Below are 16,279 nucleotides of genomic sequence, written 5' to 3' on the forward strand. Positions count from 1 at the left end.
CATCTTTAGGAGAGATTTGTTTATATTAAATATGTCTCTTATGCGCTAGAGAGATAAACTCCCAAAGGCATATCCAAATTGGCTCTCGGTTAAAAGAGAAATGTACCCTAGTTTGGTAATTTTATTTTTCTGGAGGTAAACCAGGACCTCGTATAGCGATCGTAATCGTTTATTATCAGGAGCTCGATAATAAATATCTAAGTCAGGGCCTCTTGGTCTAACCGTTGCCCGTTTGCATACTTCTCTTCGCCATCCCAATCGAAAAGGTTCTAAATAATAATATATAGTCGTGGAGTTCTCATGGACTCATATAACGTGGCCGATGAACTCTCGGACTCACGATTCGATTGAGAATTATGCTCTGGTTGAATAAGTTCTGCTGAAGAACGAGAAGCAGAATTTGATTTTTGTAGCTGGTTTTCCCCGACTGAATTTTCAGGACCAGACGGGGAGGCCTCCCCTGCCGCAAAAGGCGGACGATCACTAGAACTAGTGAGCTGAAAAGCTCGCATATCGTGATAGGTATGGAAGAGGGGAGGAGGAGAGGAGGATCCTCGAATAGGGCCATGCCCGGTACACTATCGGACTCGGTAGGTTGACGAAATACATCTGGAATAGCAGAAATAATCTGTTGATCTGGAGCTTGATCGTCCAGAGTAGTTGACGTTGAGATTGAGGAAGTCTCCATAGGTTGGTGTTATAGACCACAGTCCGTTGAAGGGTTAGGCTCAGGATCATCTCATCTGCAACTTCTGACTGTGAAGCGGATGCATCGTTGAAGACACTAACATTTGTCCAGTAGAGTTTTAAGTGTTCTACGTTGACTTTACGTACATTCTGCCCTGAGTTAGCATCGTCTAACTCTTAGACTACAGGGGAATGCTTTTCAACTATTCGAAAGGGACCTGCCAATTAAGGACTAAGTTTTCTCATGATTTGACCTGCCGTACTTGACAGATGATGGCTCTCCATCCATACTAATGTTCCTACCTCGAATTCTAGAATCTAGAGGATCATTTCGGAGGTCATAGTATTCTTTCTGATGAGCTTTAGCTAATTTAAATAACTAGTAATATTGCATTATATCTATTTACATAAAATAACGGTCTTACCTGACTAATTAGACCATGGGGAGTTCAAATAAAATAGTGAAAAAATATTCGTCTGCCGGAACTGGGCCAAAACTTCGTTTGAAAATTTGAAATCACCAAAAATTCGCATCCCTATAGCTCTAACTGCGGTTAGATTCAATTAGTTGCCATCTTTTCCAAGATATCGGTTTTTGAATTTAGTGTCTTCACCAAAAATTATGCCCCTTTTCCTAAATATCGGTTTTAAAATTTAGTTTGCTTTTACAACGACCATTTATTATTTTAAACCAGTTACAGAGGTGAACAGAGGTTTCCACCGCAGCAGCTGTATCCACACTTAATAGTTGTTGCACAAGAGGCACTCTCATCTTCTGATAATGTGGTGGATTAACATGTGTTGGGCTAAGTTTAGGCGCTAGTTTCAGTTCTGAAGTTGCCTTAACGTGTATGAGGTGCATAAAGTACTTAATGTCAACATTCTTGCAAGGAAGATTATACTTCGCAACACATTGCTCTGGCAGCTCCAAGACATTCCCCAGAATAGAATTTCGGACACTTTTCGGTGTGTGGATTTGGTATTACAATTATCTTGTTCTTTGGATTTCACGGGTGTGTAAAGTGGTGTCTCTTTTCATAACATGACCCCTTAATTCCTAGGTCACGATACATAGCCATATTTTTAGGGCCCATGTAACTTACTATCGACACAACATTAAATCCAATGTCATGAAGGCATTTTATACAGTCCGTCATGAAATTCAAGGGATCACCGCTGTCTATACTGTTGCCAACCAAGAATGTATTTCCATTTGGAGCAAGCAGAGCGAACCATTACCACTACTCCCTGGGTAGCGACTGCATGGTTGGACAATGTTGAATGTCCCAATACAGTTTTTAATCAAGCATCATATTCGTATGACCGCTTAATTTGCATTTCGTCAACCAAGAATATAACACTTTCTTCTTTCTTTGTCATTTCGGATTATTGTTTTTGCAGCAGGCGCAGCGTCGCACTTCGAATACCTGGTGGAAATTGAAGCGTCTCTAGATGTTGATTTAGGCACCTTGTTATTGGAAGTGGATGACCTTGATCACGTAAGAAATTGTACCCTTTTCGACCAATACTGTACAGAAGTTGTAACGACGATTGTATGGCTAGAGAAGACCACTGTTTGCATCGTTTGCGCTGTTCTACAAAGTGATTTATTTGATCCGCAGTGTAGAGTTGCCAAAGGCCGTCATTACTTTCTCTAAGTGGTACCTCGATATTTCGTGTCCCGAAAAGAGTATAGCGTGCTGTTTTTTAAGGTCTGTATTGTTCTTTGATAATGCCGCTATTGAAGTCTTCAAATCTTGTATAATTATTTTCAGGTTTTAAGAGGCATTCTTTGACTCATCAGAAAAAGTTTCTGTCTGTGTTTCGATGTGGCACTTTCGTGGATTGTCAACAGACGCCTTTAACATATTAATGCAAAGTTTACCAACGCTAAAAAGTTTAACACACATTCAATCTGTTTCTTAATCGTGATTATTTACATTTTTGGCCACATCAATTGATTCCAAACGCCGCACTTTAGAAAATCTTTCCATCTCGTCCTGGGATTAATTGCAATAAATAACTAAAACATCCCTGATACCAAACAATATTGCGATGTTATTAAATCTAAACTTACCATATCATTTGCGGTGTTTTTTCTTTTATTCCTCTCAGACATGGATACTTCTTTTTGAATTGGGTTTGGTGCTCCAATTGTAGGAACTGCATTTGGGAGTTTTCTACCATTTGTGCCAAAGCAATTCGGAGAAAAATGATCCTTCAAACAAAGTGGTTATTAGATAACTATTATTCATTCATTAATAAAACAAGACATTACCTTACAAAGACGCAAGTGCCGATATTTTCCACTTAAGGCATCATTGCTATTTCTACCGATAAATTTAAACCATTGTTGTCTAACGTCACGATTATTTGGAAAATAAAATAAATAAACATCCTTTTCTGTGTTTGTGCAAGGCGGGAATGCACATTTACAAGTCATAGTAAATTTTAAATTGAAAATTTAAATTCAACTAACTCCCTTGACTTTAAATTGAATAAAGAAAAACTCATGAACTTGAATATATTCAACTTTATTCTTTAGTAATAAACAATGTGTAAGTTGTGTTTAAAAAATGGAGGCAATATTTTTCACAATCTATAAAATAACACCAATTTTCAGTTTTTTATTACAATTTCAACCAACAATGTCTTTAGTAACACCAATGTTCTAAAAACGAAGTGTTTTAAATTTCGCGCCAAAGACCAAATTTTCCCGCCATCTACCTGTTACTGTTGGAAGTAAAACATCCAGTGATTTCTGCGCATGTCAATGGGCGGGGCTTTACCTTTCTCGACTCGGTCTATATCCCACTCTAAGTAGGGGTTGCGCTAATCCATAGCCCACTCGATCACGCACGTCCGGGAGCGCGGATCGTGTGGGCTATGGCTAAACCGACTTATATTAGGCCCCTCCCAGAAAAAAAGATAACTCTGACTTCATGGAAGCGGAATACACTGACTCGAACGTTCTCTCTCTACTTGAATTTGATCTTGCTAACAATAATATTTTGTTCGGATTAAGGTGCTACAATGACCCTATAAGAGTACCCTGAGAAAAACAAATGTAAAAAGAATGTATCTTAGATTTTTTGGAAGTTCGGAACATGTTTTTAATAGAACTAAGATATATTTTGGGTTGTAATCGTCAATAAGAAGCGAATGGACCCCTTTTGGGAATAGATGTTTAAGTAGGAACATAATGGACAGAAGGAAAAATGTTCACAATTTAACTAAACAGTATTCTGAAGAACATGAATTTTCTCTGATTTTCATTACTTTCATTTTTGCTTTCGCTGTCTATAGACTGCGGAAGCATTGCAATTACCTCCTACGGCTGGGCGTCATCTCCCCCCCTTTCTGCCCCCAATTTTTCATGTGACCTGGGAGAATCCATCATAAATAAAGTTTCTTTCATTTCAAACTTCCCGCTAGAAATACGAATTTCAGCGACATCTATACGAAGTTCCGTTAATTTCTCACTATTGTAGAATTAATTTTTTGGCACGACCGGGATTTGAACCCGCCACTTCTGTATCCACACAGGCACCAGAGAACAACGCCTTACAGACTGAGCTATTGAGGCTTAGTACCTAGTAGCCATTTTCACCAACATTATCTCATTCTTCCCTCGACGGGCTAGCATTGCCAGAGAGAAAGAGAGAGAGAGGAGGGGGACCACGTGACTCTCGTTACTAGAGCGGCGGGCGCGTTACTCTCGCCTCTCGTTAAGTTAGGGGTGGGCCGTTTCCATGGTAGCGCGCGTATGCGAGAGGTAAACTAACACGCAGCGCCTCTGAATTATAAACTCTTGGCGGGAAATTCGCGAATGGTAGATTGGCAGTAAAGTATGTCGCGTTTTTAGCGTTAGAAGGTTTACAAAATTATTTTAGGGATACTACTCGTCGAAAAGTCTAAAATCTAATAATAACTAAACACATTTTTAACGTAAGAGATATTTGATTTGTAAACCAAACAAAGTTTATACCGTAGTCTCTAGAGCGTGTATCAGGGAATCTTCTGTAACTAAGCAAGTTTATGATATTACCATCTTTGTAAGTGTTTATATTTTAAGTTAATTCTACTCGTCGAAAAGTCTAATCTAATGAAAACTAAACGCATTTTTAACGTAAGAGATATTTGATTTGTAAACCAAACGAAGTTTATACCGTAGTCTCTAGAGAGTGTATCAGGGTAACTTCTGTAACTAAGCAAATTTATGATATTACCATCTATGTAAGTGTTTATATTTTAAGTTACTTAGATAGACACATTTTTGGGGTTAAATATACCTGTACATTTAATTTGGGAATTTGGGTGTTGGGATTAGATAAGCACGTTACAGTTTCGGACAAACAAAAATGATAATTTGATGTTTAATTTCAAGTATTGGCATTCGCAATAAAATCTTTCTATTAAAGTTTGATTACTCAAATAATCCTAATAATAAATTTTACCAAGCACAAGCACTTTCTAAGGTTCTTTTCACCTTTCTATTAAAGTTTGATTACTCAAATAATCCTAATAATAAATTTTACCAAGCACAAGCACTTTCTAAGGTTCTTTTCACATTTCACAAACAAGTTCAGACAAAGAAAAATTATCATTTCAAGTTTAAATTTGCCTATAAACGTTAATGATATTTTATTCAATTAACTCTTAATTTTATTAACTAATAAGAGTAATCAATTACTAATCATCACTAATTTAAGAAAAAAGTTCAATATTATTTTTATAAATAATCTTATCTCAATAAAAATAAGCATTGGTAATATAATAAATACGCCGTTGCGTCATCTACGTACATACGTACACTACTATTTTAGCAATACTTTCGAAGCAATAATTATTAATTGCTAACTCTATATTAAATTTAGTTTTTTTAATTGTAAATTTTATGTATGAGCAAAAAAGTTCAAATTAACATTGCCATATGCATTTAAAATTAGGCCGACATGATGGCGCTAAATTAGCCTAGATCTGACGTAGACTACCCGCCTTTATTTCCGAGTATTCCACCCCCATTTTTGCTTATTACTATTCCCCCATCACCCATGTCGTTTTGAGCTCGCACACAGCCATAGCCAACTCAATCACGCGCATTACGACGCAAGTTGCTCGCGCTATAGAAGCCCGTTAATAGAAATCATTTTAAATAATACCATAGTTTTAATAATTTTAAATAAGCTGCTAGCGCATCGCGCTATAGCCTGCAGTCGCGTGATCCAGGAGGCTATGCTTGAATCGAGCAAAGAGAGGCCCACGCCACTCGACCACCATGATCGCGTCGAGATTTATTTTTCTTCTTCGCAGATGTAACTGGAACTTAACGGTAGTGTGTGGCGTCATAAATTGGTATGGATCCCGCAAACATGTAAGCAACTTGATAAAGTTGTTATTTCTTAATGTCCTTGAGAATGTACTAGGAGACCCAGATTTCCTAAAATCAGATACCATTTTTATTGCTCCATAGAAGTGCTCCGCGAGGACTATGGAGTAGCATAGCCCACTCGATCACGCGCAACACGACGCAGCTTCCGTGAGCACGGACCGAGTGGGCTATGGGAGTGTTGAACCAGGGTGAGATTGATTGGAAATGATGATGGGCGACCTGCGCCAGCAGCGCCACCGTAAATCTCCCATTGTACCTCGCGCAGCCCCTACACGGGCCAGGGGTGGGAGGTCGCTGGCCTAATGTCCATTTAAAAAATTTCTTTATTTCCCATCCTGGCCCGGGGAGTCCTTTACGAAGAAACATGTTACACCGTACTTCTCTGCACTGGGATGTACTTTTTCAAAAATAAAAAAACGGTTTTCCAAACCTCTCACCTCTGTGGTTGTGCGTCTGTGCGACAAGCGAGATTTTCTGATTACTCTGATTAATTCATGATTTAAATATTTGTCTTCCAGCTAATTTTGTTTGCTTTTGCGCTTCGAGTTGCAAAAGCATTTGTCTGACCCTTTCTGGCTGGGTGCCTTTTCCCCTTTTTATTCGCGTGCGGAATCGCATTGAAATTTATAAATAGTACCTAGAACCATACCTAGGTGGCTTTGCAACCTCCACTGTGTTTTAGTTATTTAAGAAACTATTAAGATTTGTGATGAATAGTAATTGATTACTCTTATTATAAGTTAAAATTAAGGGGTAAACCAATTATTTTTATCGTTTTTGTCAAAAATTGTAACTGAAAATAACCTTGAAAAAAGTGCTTGGTAAAATTTGTTATCATGGGTTATTTGAGTAATTAAACGATAATAGAAATATTTTATAGCGTATACTTATAATTATCTTTTTGTTTATCCAAAATTGTAACTGAAAGTAATCTTGGAAAGTGTTTGGTCAAAATTATCATTAAGTTTTTCAAATGACAATCAAATATAGTGCGAATATAAAAACAAATAACTGTACTTAGTTATTTTTCTTAAAACATTTGTTTTAAAAACAAAGTTATCATTATTGTTTGTGTGAAAACAAAATCACACTAAATTAATTTCATTCATAATCGAAAGGATATTTAATAAATAAGAAAAGAATACCGCAAAATAAAATTTCCGGGGTCGTATCAGTTTTAGCCGCTAGAGGGCGCAGCGAAAACATAATCTGGCCGGGGCCATCTTGTTTAATAGATAACTATCAACATAGTAAATTAAACATCAGTTTCAAAATTGATAATTCGCATTATTAAGCAATCAATGTTTTGAATGATTCATTAAAATCTTTACTCCTCAAATCAAAATTATATTTATGCATTGAGTAATTTATCTACGTTTAACAACCTCTTCAAGACCAAAGTACAGTGAGTTTCACAGTTAAAAATAATGGTGTTCAAAGGGTTTCTCAGCAACCACTAAGGGTTTTACAGTAGCAACTAAATGGTTTAAAAGGGTCGCCTTCAAAAACAGCAAACCATTACTGGTTTAAAACAACTTTGATAAACCGTTTCTGGTTTATTATTGTTAAGTTGTGTCAGTTATTGAAATGATTAGGCTGTCGACCGTGGTATTTAAATAGACTTTATTAAGCGAGAAGCTGAGCGAGAGTGACTGCTTTCTTTTAGGTAAGATCTACACAATAGCTATGTTGCGCATTGCGCCCTCTATTCTTCTGACGTCAACCGCCAGTGCGTTCCAGTGCATTCCAATATGGAACATGTTTATTATTATTATTATTATTATTATTTTTTTTTAATTAACAAAAATTTCCAGTTAAACACAATTTCCAATTAAAGAACAGAACAGGATAAAACCAAAAAAAAATTTCAATTAAAGAACAGACATCCATTATTTTTAAAATCACGTAACAAACTATGTTAAAGTTCCATTTAAACAGCTACATGTTAAGTTTGTCATTCTTGGTATCGCCTTGGTGGTATTACTGTGCGACCGCTTCTCGTAGTTCGATCTGATTGCACGAGTACTTGAGATTGCATTTGGGATGGTTCAGGTCGAGGTGTGTTTCTTTGGTTGTTTGACGATGGTATTGCTGTTGTGGTCATTGTGTTTGTTTGGGTGTTTGATGGTGGTCTTGCTATTGTCGTTCCTCGCCTTCCGTTTTGGTCTGGGCCTATGCGCCAGGAAACTTATATTTAATTAATTATTTAAGATAATTTTATTTCTATGTAATGACACAAGTGAGAGTTTATATAGAACGAGTAATGAAGATTGCATCCGAATCGAAACACTACACGCACATCAAAGTTAATATAAAGCGAGTATGATGATAATATGTCTTAGAAACGATAACATTTCCTTTTTGCAGAATATTAAATGGAAATATTTTAAATATTTTTCGGCATTACGATTCTTTAAGTAGTTGTGTAGCTATAAAGCTCTGTTTCATCTTAATATTCCAAGAACATCTTTCGATATTAACATTTCAAATTTGGTGTTTACTTTTTAATTCAGCTTTACTTCATTTATATATAGTGTAATCGCATTTTTTATATTCATTATATAATATGGGTGTTAATTCTTCATCTATCCACAAGTGTTAAAACGATTGAGTCTGTGAAATAAGATATCCTAGATTTAAACTAGAAATGACCTTGTTTCGCCTTCTCTTATAGGAGGTGTTAACGGTTCAGAGTGAGCCGAAAGTTAAATACACCCTTCAGTGATACATTTAGGTCCTCATTAGAATTATTGAGGATACAAAGGAAATTGTTAAAGACCTTGGCAAAATTTCGCCAATTTGAACTATGTATTTCCGGTTTTTCTCATTGGCTGGTGGACCTGTGTTTAGAAAGTAAATTCGTCTCGGCTCGGAGAGGTTTATTTTGGTTTCCCAACTTGTTTTATTTCAAGATGATCCGCAATCGAGGGCAAAAATATAGAAATGATGACAGTAATGTCGTTTTTTTCTTTTGATGGGAGCTTTGTAACTTTTAGATTTAATCGATAAGGTCAAATTGAGGGTGAATGAATATTTTGGGTTGAGTTGGTATACGGGGGTTGGGAAGGCTTTCATGGTGTGATAAATAAAGTTCTTCTCTATCTAATGATAGTTTATAATTAGTGCAAAAAAATAAAACAGACTTCGATATACTAAGGTTTTTAAAAATTCCTTTTTAGACCTCCATTATGGCACCAAGGGGGAATTAAGACCAAGTTTGGGAAACTTTTGAGTATATTAAAGATAAAATTTTCCACCTCCTGGTATTTGGTAGCCTTGTACCTGGAAATGCAGGGTTCATACAAACCTGGAAAACTCAGGGAAATAAATAGTTGACAAAAACACAAGGAAAACTCGGGGATTTTTTTTATTTTTATTAAAATTCAGGGGAATCAGGGAAATTTGTGAGGTTTTAGCAAGCCTACTCTTGCTCTATAGGGGTTGCTTCAACTTTAAAAAACAACTCCCGTTGTTATTACTCCAAATATGGGAAAAAACCTGGAAAACTCAGGGAAATATATGTGAAAAAATCCTGGAAAACTCGGGGAAATATATGGGAAACTCCTGGAAAACTCAGGGAAAACGAAGATTAAAAACTTATAAAACTCAGGGAATAAATTAGATAAATCCTGGAAAACTCATGGAAATATATGGGAAAAAACCTGGAAAACTCAGGGAAATCGGTTTTCCAAATGTTGTAAGAATCCTGTATATAGGAGAAGCCAACATTTAGGAGATAGATTATAATGCTAATCCTACGAGCCCCTGTACAAAGTTGTTTCTGCTTATGAATTAATGAATCTTTATTTGCCTTCTACGGAGATCCCATTTGAAGCAGGGAGGAGCCACTACTGGCTCGCAAGCAATCGTTACATACCTTTAACTTTTTTTGAACATTAGAAAGGTGAAATTTACAAGATTAAATAAAATTAATTATACAATATGAATATATACAATGATAATAAAAATGAAACAATGAATTTGCTTAGGGTGTAGCTATCCACCAGGCGCAAAATTAAATATTTATTTTCATAATATGTATGAAATTTGAACCGTAATCTTTGAAAGTTTAGTAATTAACTAAAATTAATATCAACAGTCAAAAATTTAATTCAACTAACAAACAAGCTAGGAAGTCAATCTACGCCTACAGATGAAATGATTGGAGGAGGTACCGCCTTATCGGATCACCCCCCCCCCGGTCACCCCAAAAAAAGTTTCGTTTCAATTCATGAATGATGTTAAATCGATATTACATGTAGCGGGGGCAAACTGATATAGCTGTGGAAGGCTGGAACACAAACCATAAATTATTTTTCGAGCTAGCGTATCTCAGTAATATGTTACCCCACTTTTGACTATGCAAATGAGGTAAAAATTATCAAAATTTGCATAATTCAGAAATCCCACTTTTGACTATGCAAATTTGCCAAAAATTATCAAAATTTGCATAATTCTGAAATCCCACTTTTGACTATGCAAATTAGTCGAAAATGATCAAAATTTGCATAATTCAGAAATCCCACTTTTAACCATACAAATTAACCGAAAATGATCCAAATTTGTATAATTGAGAAATCCGACCTTAAACATGCAAATGAATCGAAAATGATTCAAATTTGCATAATTCAGAATCACACCTGTCAATCAAATGCGAGTCACGTGTAGTGTGACGTAGGTACAATTTGTAAGATATATCCGCAACAGTGGTTGAAATTATATTAGTTCGGGACAAAACGTAAAGCTATAATGAACTGGGAAAAACTACGGCTCGAAACTTTTAAAGATTACCCCGTTAGTAATATAAATCCGTCAGAGTTTGCGAAACATGGTTTTTATTATTTAAAGAAGGGCGACGCCGTTAAATGTTTTTATTGCGATATAACATTACATAGTTGGAAAGCTAATGATAAAGTAAATGAGGAGCATCGAAAATATTCCCCGGAATGCCCAATTGTTAAAGGGTTTTCGACATGCAACATACCCATACATTGTTCTAACGACGAGTCAGGGAGAGATGTACCACCAACGGAGAAATACGTTTCAACTACAAGCAAACCCAAGACTGAAGAATATTGTAATAATAGATGTTGTACGCGGCGTGCTTTACAGGTTGTAAAAGAAAATGTCTGTTTAGGTGGGTTATTACTTATCCTGCCCATAACTGTACCTGTAGGAATTATTTGTGGAATGTTATCTATGAACCCAGCAGTAGCGCTTCTTGGTTTCTATCCTCTACTCTTACCGATTTTAGATCAGAATTTTTTTAAAACAGGATTGTGTCAATGGTGTAAAAAACAAATCAAAGGATGAAATAAATTTTTTAAAAAACAATGTTTATTTGTATTGATTACATCACGATTAAATTCTGCGATAATGATTCCAAAAATTTGGAAATAATTTTAAAAAGCGTCTTTCTATAATCTCCAAGTCTTGATGATAATAATAATCAATAGCGTCTTTTGAAAATACTTTAAAAGTGGGGTCATACGCTAATCTCAAGTTTCTATCTTCCAAAATACTTGGAAGATATGGAGATCTTGTAATGAGACTAAATTTATTTTTAAATTTTTCGAAAGTGAAAGTTAAATCCATTAAAGAATGATTATATTTATGCAATTCTTCAATAACTATGTTAATATATAATAACTTAAACAAATTAACAGTATAACTACTAGGTGTAATAATATATTTAATATGGGGGTTGTCATTGCATTGTCTGTTCTTTATAGTCAAACGAGTGTTGAATTCATACAAAAGTTTTATAATTGCAGTGTTTAATACCGATTCAACACTCGCTTGATCATGACAAACGTATCCTAAAACGTACGCTGCTTGATAACATTGGTTAATTTCATGAGGGTTGTATTTATGTAAACGTCCTAGTTTACATTCCGTAGTCAAGATGTAACGTCCACAATCTCTGGTATCGATAGAGGTCCAATCTTTCCATCCATCATGTCGGTAGTAAGATATTTTAACGATGTTGTTAGCGCACAAGTTTTTAAACATTTCGCGACGTACAAGTTGATTAATGACACGCTTCGATATTAGATTGTTTCCTTCAAACTTTTTACGATTGTTCTCAATTTCGATCAAACATAATGTTCCTAATCGAGGTATCGCGTTTGCACCTTCTGATTTAATACTAAAAGGTTTGCAACACACGTAACTCGAAAACCGATGATTTATATTTTTACGCGATTCAATACCAAAAACGTTCTCTAAGTTCATTTTTGTGAATTTTTATTTCACCAAAAGGTGATGGTTCACTATCTCGTGAATTATAATTGACAGCGTTCTTTAAAAATAACTTCTTTCAGGGGTTAAATTCTGCGAAAATAATTCCAAAAACTTGGAAATGAATATAACATTTTTTGTTCTATTTTTTGCAACTCTAGGCGTGCATAATCAATAGCGTCTTTTGAAAATACTTTAAAAGTGGGGTCATATATTAAACCGATTTTATTTCTCAAAATTCTTGGAATATTTTTAGATTTTGTAAAGAGATTAAATTTTATTTTCATTTTTTCGAAAGTGAAAGTTAAATCCATTAACGAATGATTAAAGTTATGCAATTCTTCAATAACTACGTTAATATATAATAACTTTATCACATTAACAGTATAACTAATACGGGGATCACCATTAATATAATAGTAGTAATCATCATTGTCAATTTTGTCCTTTATGATCAAACGAGTGTTAAATTCATACAAAAGTTTTATAATTGCTGTATTTAATACCGATTCAACACTCGCTTGATCGTGACACACATACCCTAAAACGTACGCTGCTTGACTCGAATGTTGACATTGGTCAAGTTCGTGAGGGTTGTATTTATGTAAACGTCCTAGTTTACACTCCGTAGTCAAGATGTAACGTCCACAATCCCTGGTATCGATCGAGACTACATCTTTCCAATAATCATATCGGTTACGAGATACTTTAACAATGTTGTTGGTGCACAAGTTTTTTAACATTTCACTGTGTACAAGTTGAGCAATAGCATACTTCGATATTCGATTGTTTCCTTCAAACTTTTTACGATTGTCCTCAATTTCGATCAGGCATAACGTACCTAACCGAGGTATCGCGTTCGCAGCTTGTGAATTAATACAAAAAGCTTCGCCACACGCGAAACTCGAAAATCGATAATTAATATTGTTACTTGAACCAAAAACCATGTGATGCATGCATTCTCCAAACCCGGAATCCATTTTTTTGAATTTTTATTTCACTAAAAGGTAAATGATGGTTCACTATCTTGCAAATCCTTACCAATCCCACTCTTCACCTTCAAGTTCTAGGAAAGATGGATTGGCATTTTGAAAATCTTCGTAAGATTTATTGGTGGCATTCTTTGAAAAAATCACTTCAGACACGTTATCAAGTGTTTCTTCGTCACAAAATTCATCGTTTTTAAAAATACAGTATCGAGTCAAATAAAATTTCTTCTTAAATGTAGACAAATTATCTGATAAGGACGATAAAGAGTAATTGCCGAACCGTAAAGAATTGATTACAACTTTTATATATAACAGCTTCAAGAAATTTGTGGTGAAGCTGTTAGATGTTGCGTAATTCCTACGAAATGGGTTTTTATACGTCAGCGTAGAGTTGAATTCGTATAAAAGTTTAACAATAGCCGTGTTAAGCACTGCTTGAACAGCGTCGCTGTCGTGACAAACGTATCCCAGAACGTAGGCCGCCTCTTCCCGATGTTGACAACGCCAGTTTTGTTTTTATAGTACTTGTGAATCCGACCTAATTTACATGTAGTAGTCGGTACGTGCTGACCACAATTTACCGTATCAATTGGTTTTAGAAATGTCTAAGCATATCTATAAGAATACCAAGATAGTTCTACAACATAACACTCAAACTTGTTTTTCAAAATTTCTTCGCAAACGAGTTTTCTAATCACGGTATGGGTTATTTTATCCTTTCGCGGAAATTTCTGACGATTGTCTTCAATTTCGATTAAACATAATGTACCCAACCGAGGTACAATAGTTTTGCAATCGTTATCGACTATTAAAATGTTTGATAGGTTGAACGAACAAATTTCCTTCATTTGTGTTTACGGAGCAGAGATAGTAATTTGGTTCCTCTTCACTATCCCAATATGAACACTCTTTTTCTTGACGTTGGTTTTTGTAACAAAACTGATTACAGTTTATACAAAAAAACTATTGTCCAAAATCGCGTAAGCGTTTTCAATATTGCTAATTAACACTTTACCGTACTGTTTGTATATAGCCCGTTTAAATTTAACGCACTCGGTATTCACACAGTAATGAATATCACCACCAATAGATGAAAAACTAGCGATATCGTCTTTTTTACAAAAATGACAGATTAGATCTTGACCACTCTGTAAAGTAGTCTCTCCTCTTGTTTTCAATTCTGATAATTGCGATTCGTTCAAGTCTGTTAAAAGTAATAATATCTTATAAGAATCACGTACGTTGCGAGGGTCTCTTTTAAAATTATACACCCCATAATAGAGGTCTTTCTTTTCATATTAATATGCACCCTTCTTAAAAAACGACCTCGACAGGGAAAAAAATCGACGCTCATTTATATGGACCCTTCTTTAAAATCGTTAATACATAAAAAACCAACAGTTAAATATTTTTTCAAAGAAAACCAGGGATGATCTCGACGCTCATTACAAATTCCTAACTAGACTTCTTAAGCCAACAACCTTGAAAATTTCTTATATAAACTGAACGGATTTCAAAGTTGCACATCATAACACAAAAAACTTTTAAGTTTGAAAATATCTTCATAGATAAAGTCTAGATTACTACTAGAAAAATGTGTCCAGCAAAATCTTTTGACTCAAACGCTGTTCAACCGGTTGAGGAATTGTAAGTTATTTTAGCTAGCAAGTTAAAATTATTTTTTAATACCGGATCTATTTTATATATAGCGCTCTACCCCAACTCTGGGATCTCGATGATGAATTGGAAGTAGAACCAATCATCATCCACGAGGAGCATGATATCACAGATGGGATGGAGGAGGAAATAAACGAATTAATCGCGAGTATTGATATGTTCGCCGAAGCGGACGACCCCGATGTGGTCTCTACCGAATCATCCTCGGATGATGAAACGTAAGGTTTTAAATAAGTTTGAGGAATTGTAAGATACCTAACAAGAAATTTTTAAAACAGCGAAAGCGAAGAACTTTACAACGCAATGATTCAAGAATACCCATCCATGCAAATTGATTTAAAGTATAGCAAAATAAATTATTATCTAAAAATTAATAAACTAATACATGTTTTATACAGTCTTAAATATCCCTATCCTACATTGTGTTCTTGTTGTTTTTCCGCCGAATTTAATTCTCATGTCATTTTTCGTACTATTGAATCCCGCTATATTTTATACTTTTGCGCTACTCCTAATTGCCCTCTTTTCCGAACTATCATCTGCCTAATTTCTATCCCATTAACATTTTCCTAGACACCTATTTCCTTTCTAAATATAAATCATACCGACTTCCCCTATACGAAAAAGATCAACAAATTGACTTAAAGTAAGTTGGAAATGAGTGTTATTTTATATAAAAAACTAATTTTAACCTTATTTTATAGTTCTACCTACGATATTCCTACTCGCTGCCCTAATTGTTATTGCCGTACTCCAAACCACTACACTATCAGGGAAACTGTCTGCGTTCCGGAATGACGTACAACTGTCTACAAGCTCTACTTCTGTCCTATTCGAGACTGTCCTTTATACCAACATCTCATCTGCTTCTCCTATCATCAAAAATATTATCCTGTTCATATTTTAAATAATTCTCATTTCTGTTTTCTTATTGATCGTAGACGCTTACCTAAATTATTATCTCAAATTAATTCTCAATAAAAATATATATTATAACGAAACTTGTCTCTTATCTTTTTATATTAAGCTTAAACACTCTATAAGAATCCCCTCTTTAAACAACCGTAGTGCCAAACATTTCTTAAAAAAGTAGTTAACCTTGACAACGCCCAATAATAATTCTTTAAAATAGTAGATATCTCGGAGAAAACTTTATCATTTTCTTTTAACGCTTCATCCGAGAAAGTCTTTTAAAAAACATGGGTCTCGAAGATATTTCTCAGCCGCAGTTACAGGAGATGGACTTTGCGTAAGCTAAAAGTTTACTAGTTGTTTTTAAGCTTCTAGTTTCTTA

General features: G+C 35.1%; 1 protein-coding gene across 1 annotated transcript; it reads left to right on the forward strand.

Moving 5' to 3' along the window:
- The first annotated feature begins 14,818 nt into the window (after window positions 1–14,818).
- On the forward strand, window positions 14,819–15,783 carry LOC149611420 (uncharacterized). The gene is made up of 5 exons (XM_089858531.1): window positions 14,819–15,203; window positions 15,264–15,326; window positions 15,384–15,526; window positions 15,613–15,631; window positions 15,690–15,783. The coding sequence occupies exons 1-5, from the start codon at window positions 15,103–15,105 to the stop codon at window positions 15,781–15,783; spliced, it is 420 nt and encodes a 139-aa protein (XP_089714657.1). The 5' UTR covers window positions 14,819–15,102.
- The last annotated feature ends 496 nt before the right edge of the window (window positions 15,784–16,279 follow it).

The sequence above is a fragment of the Phalangium opilio genome, unplaced genomic scaffold (assembly GCF_054372755.1).
Source record: "Phalangium opilio isolate 3A_F unplaced genomic scaffold, DU_Popi_V2 ptg000246l_1, whole genome shotgun sequence".
Lineage (NCBI taxonomy): Eukaryota > Metazoa > Arthropoda > Arachnida > Opiliones > Phalangiidae > Phalangium > Phalangium opilio.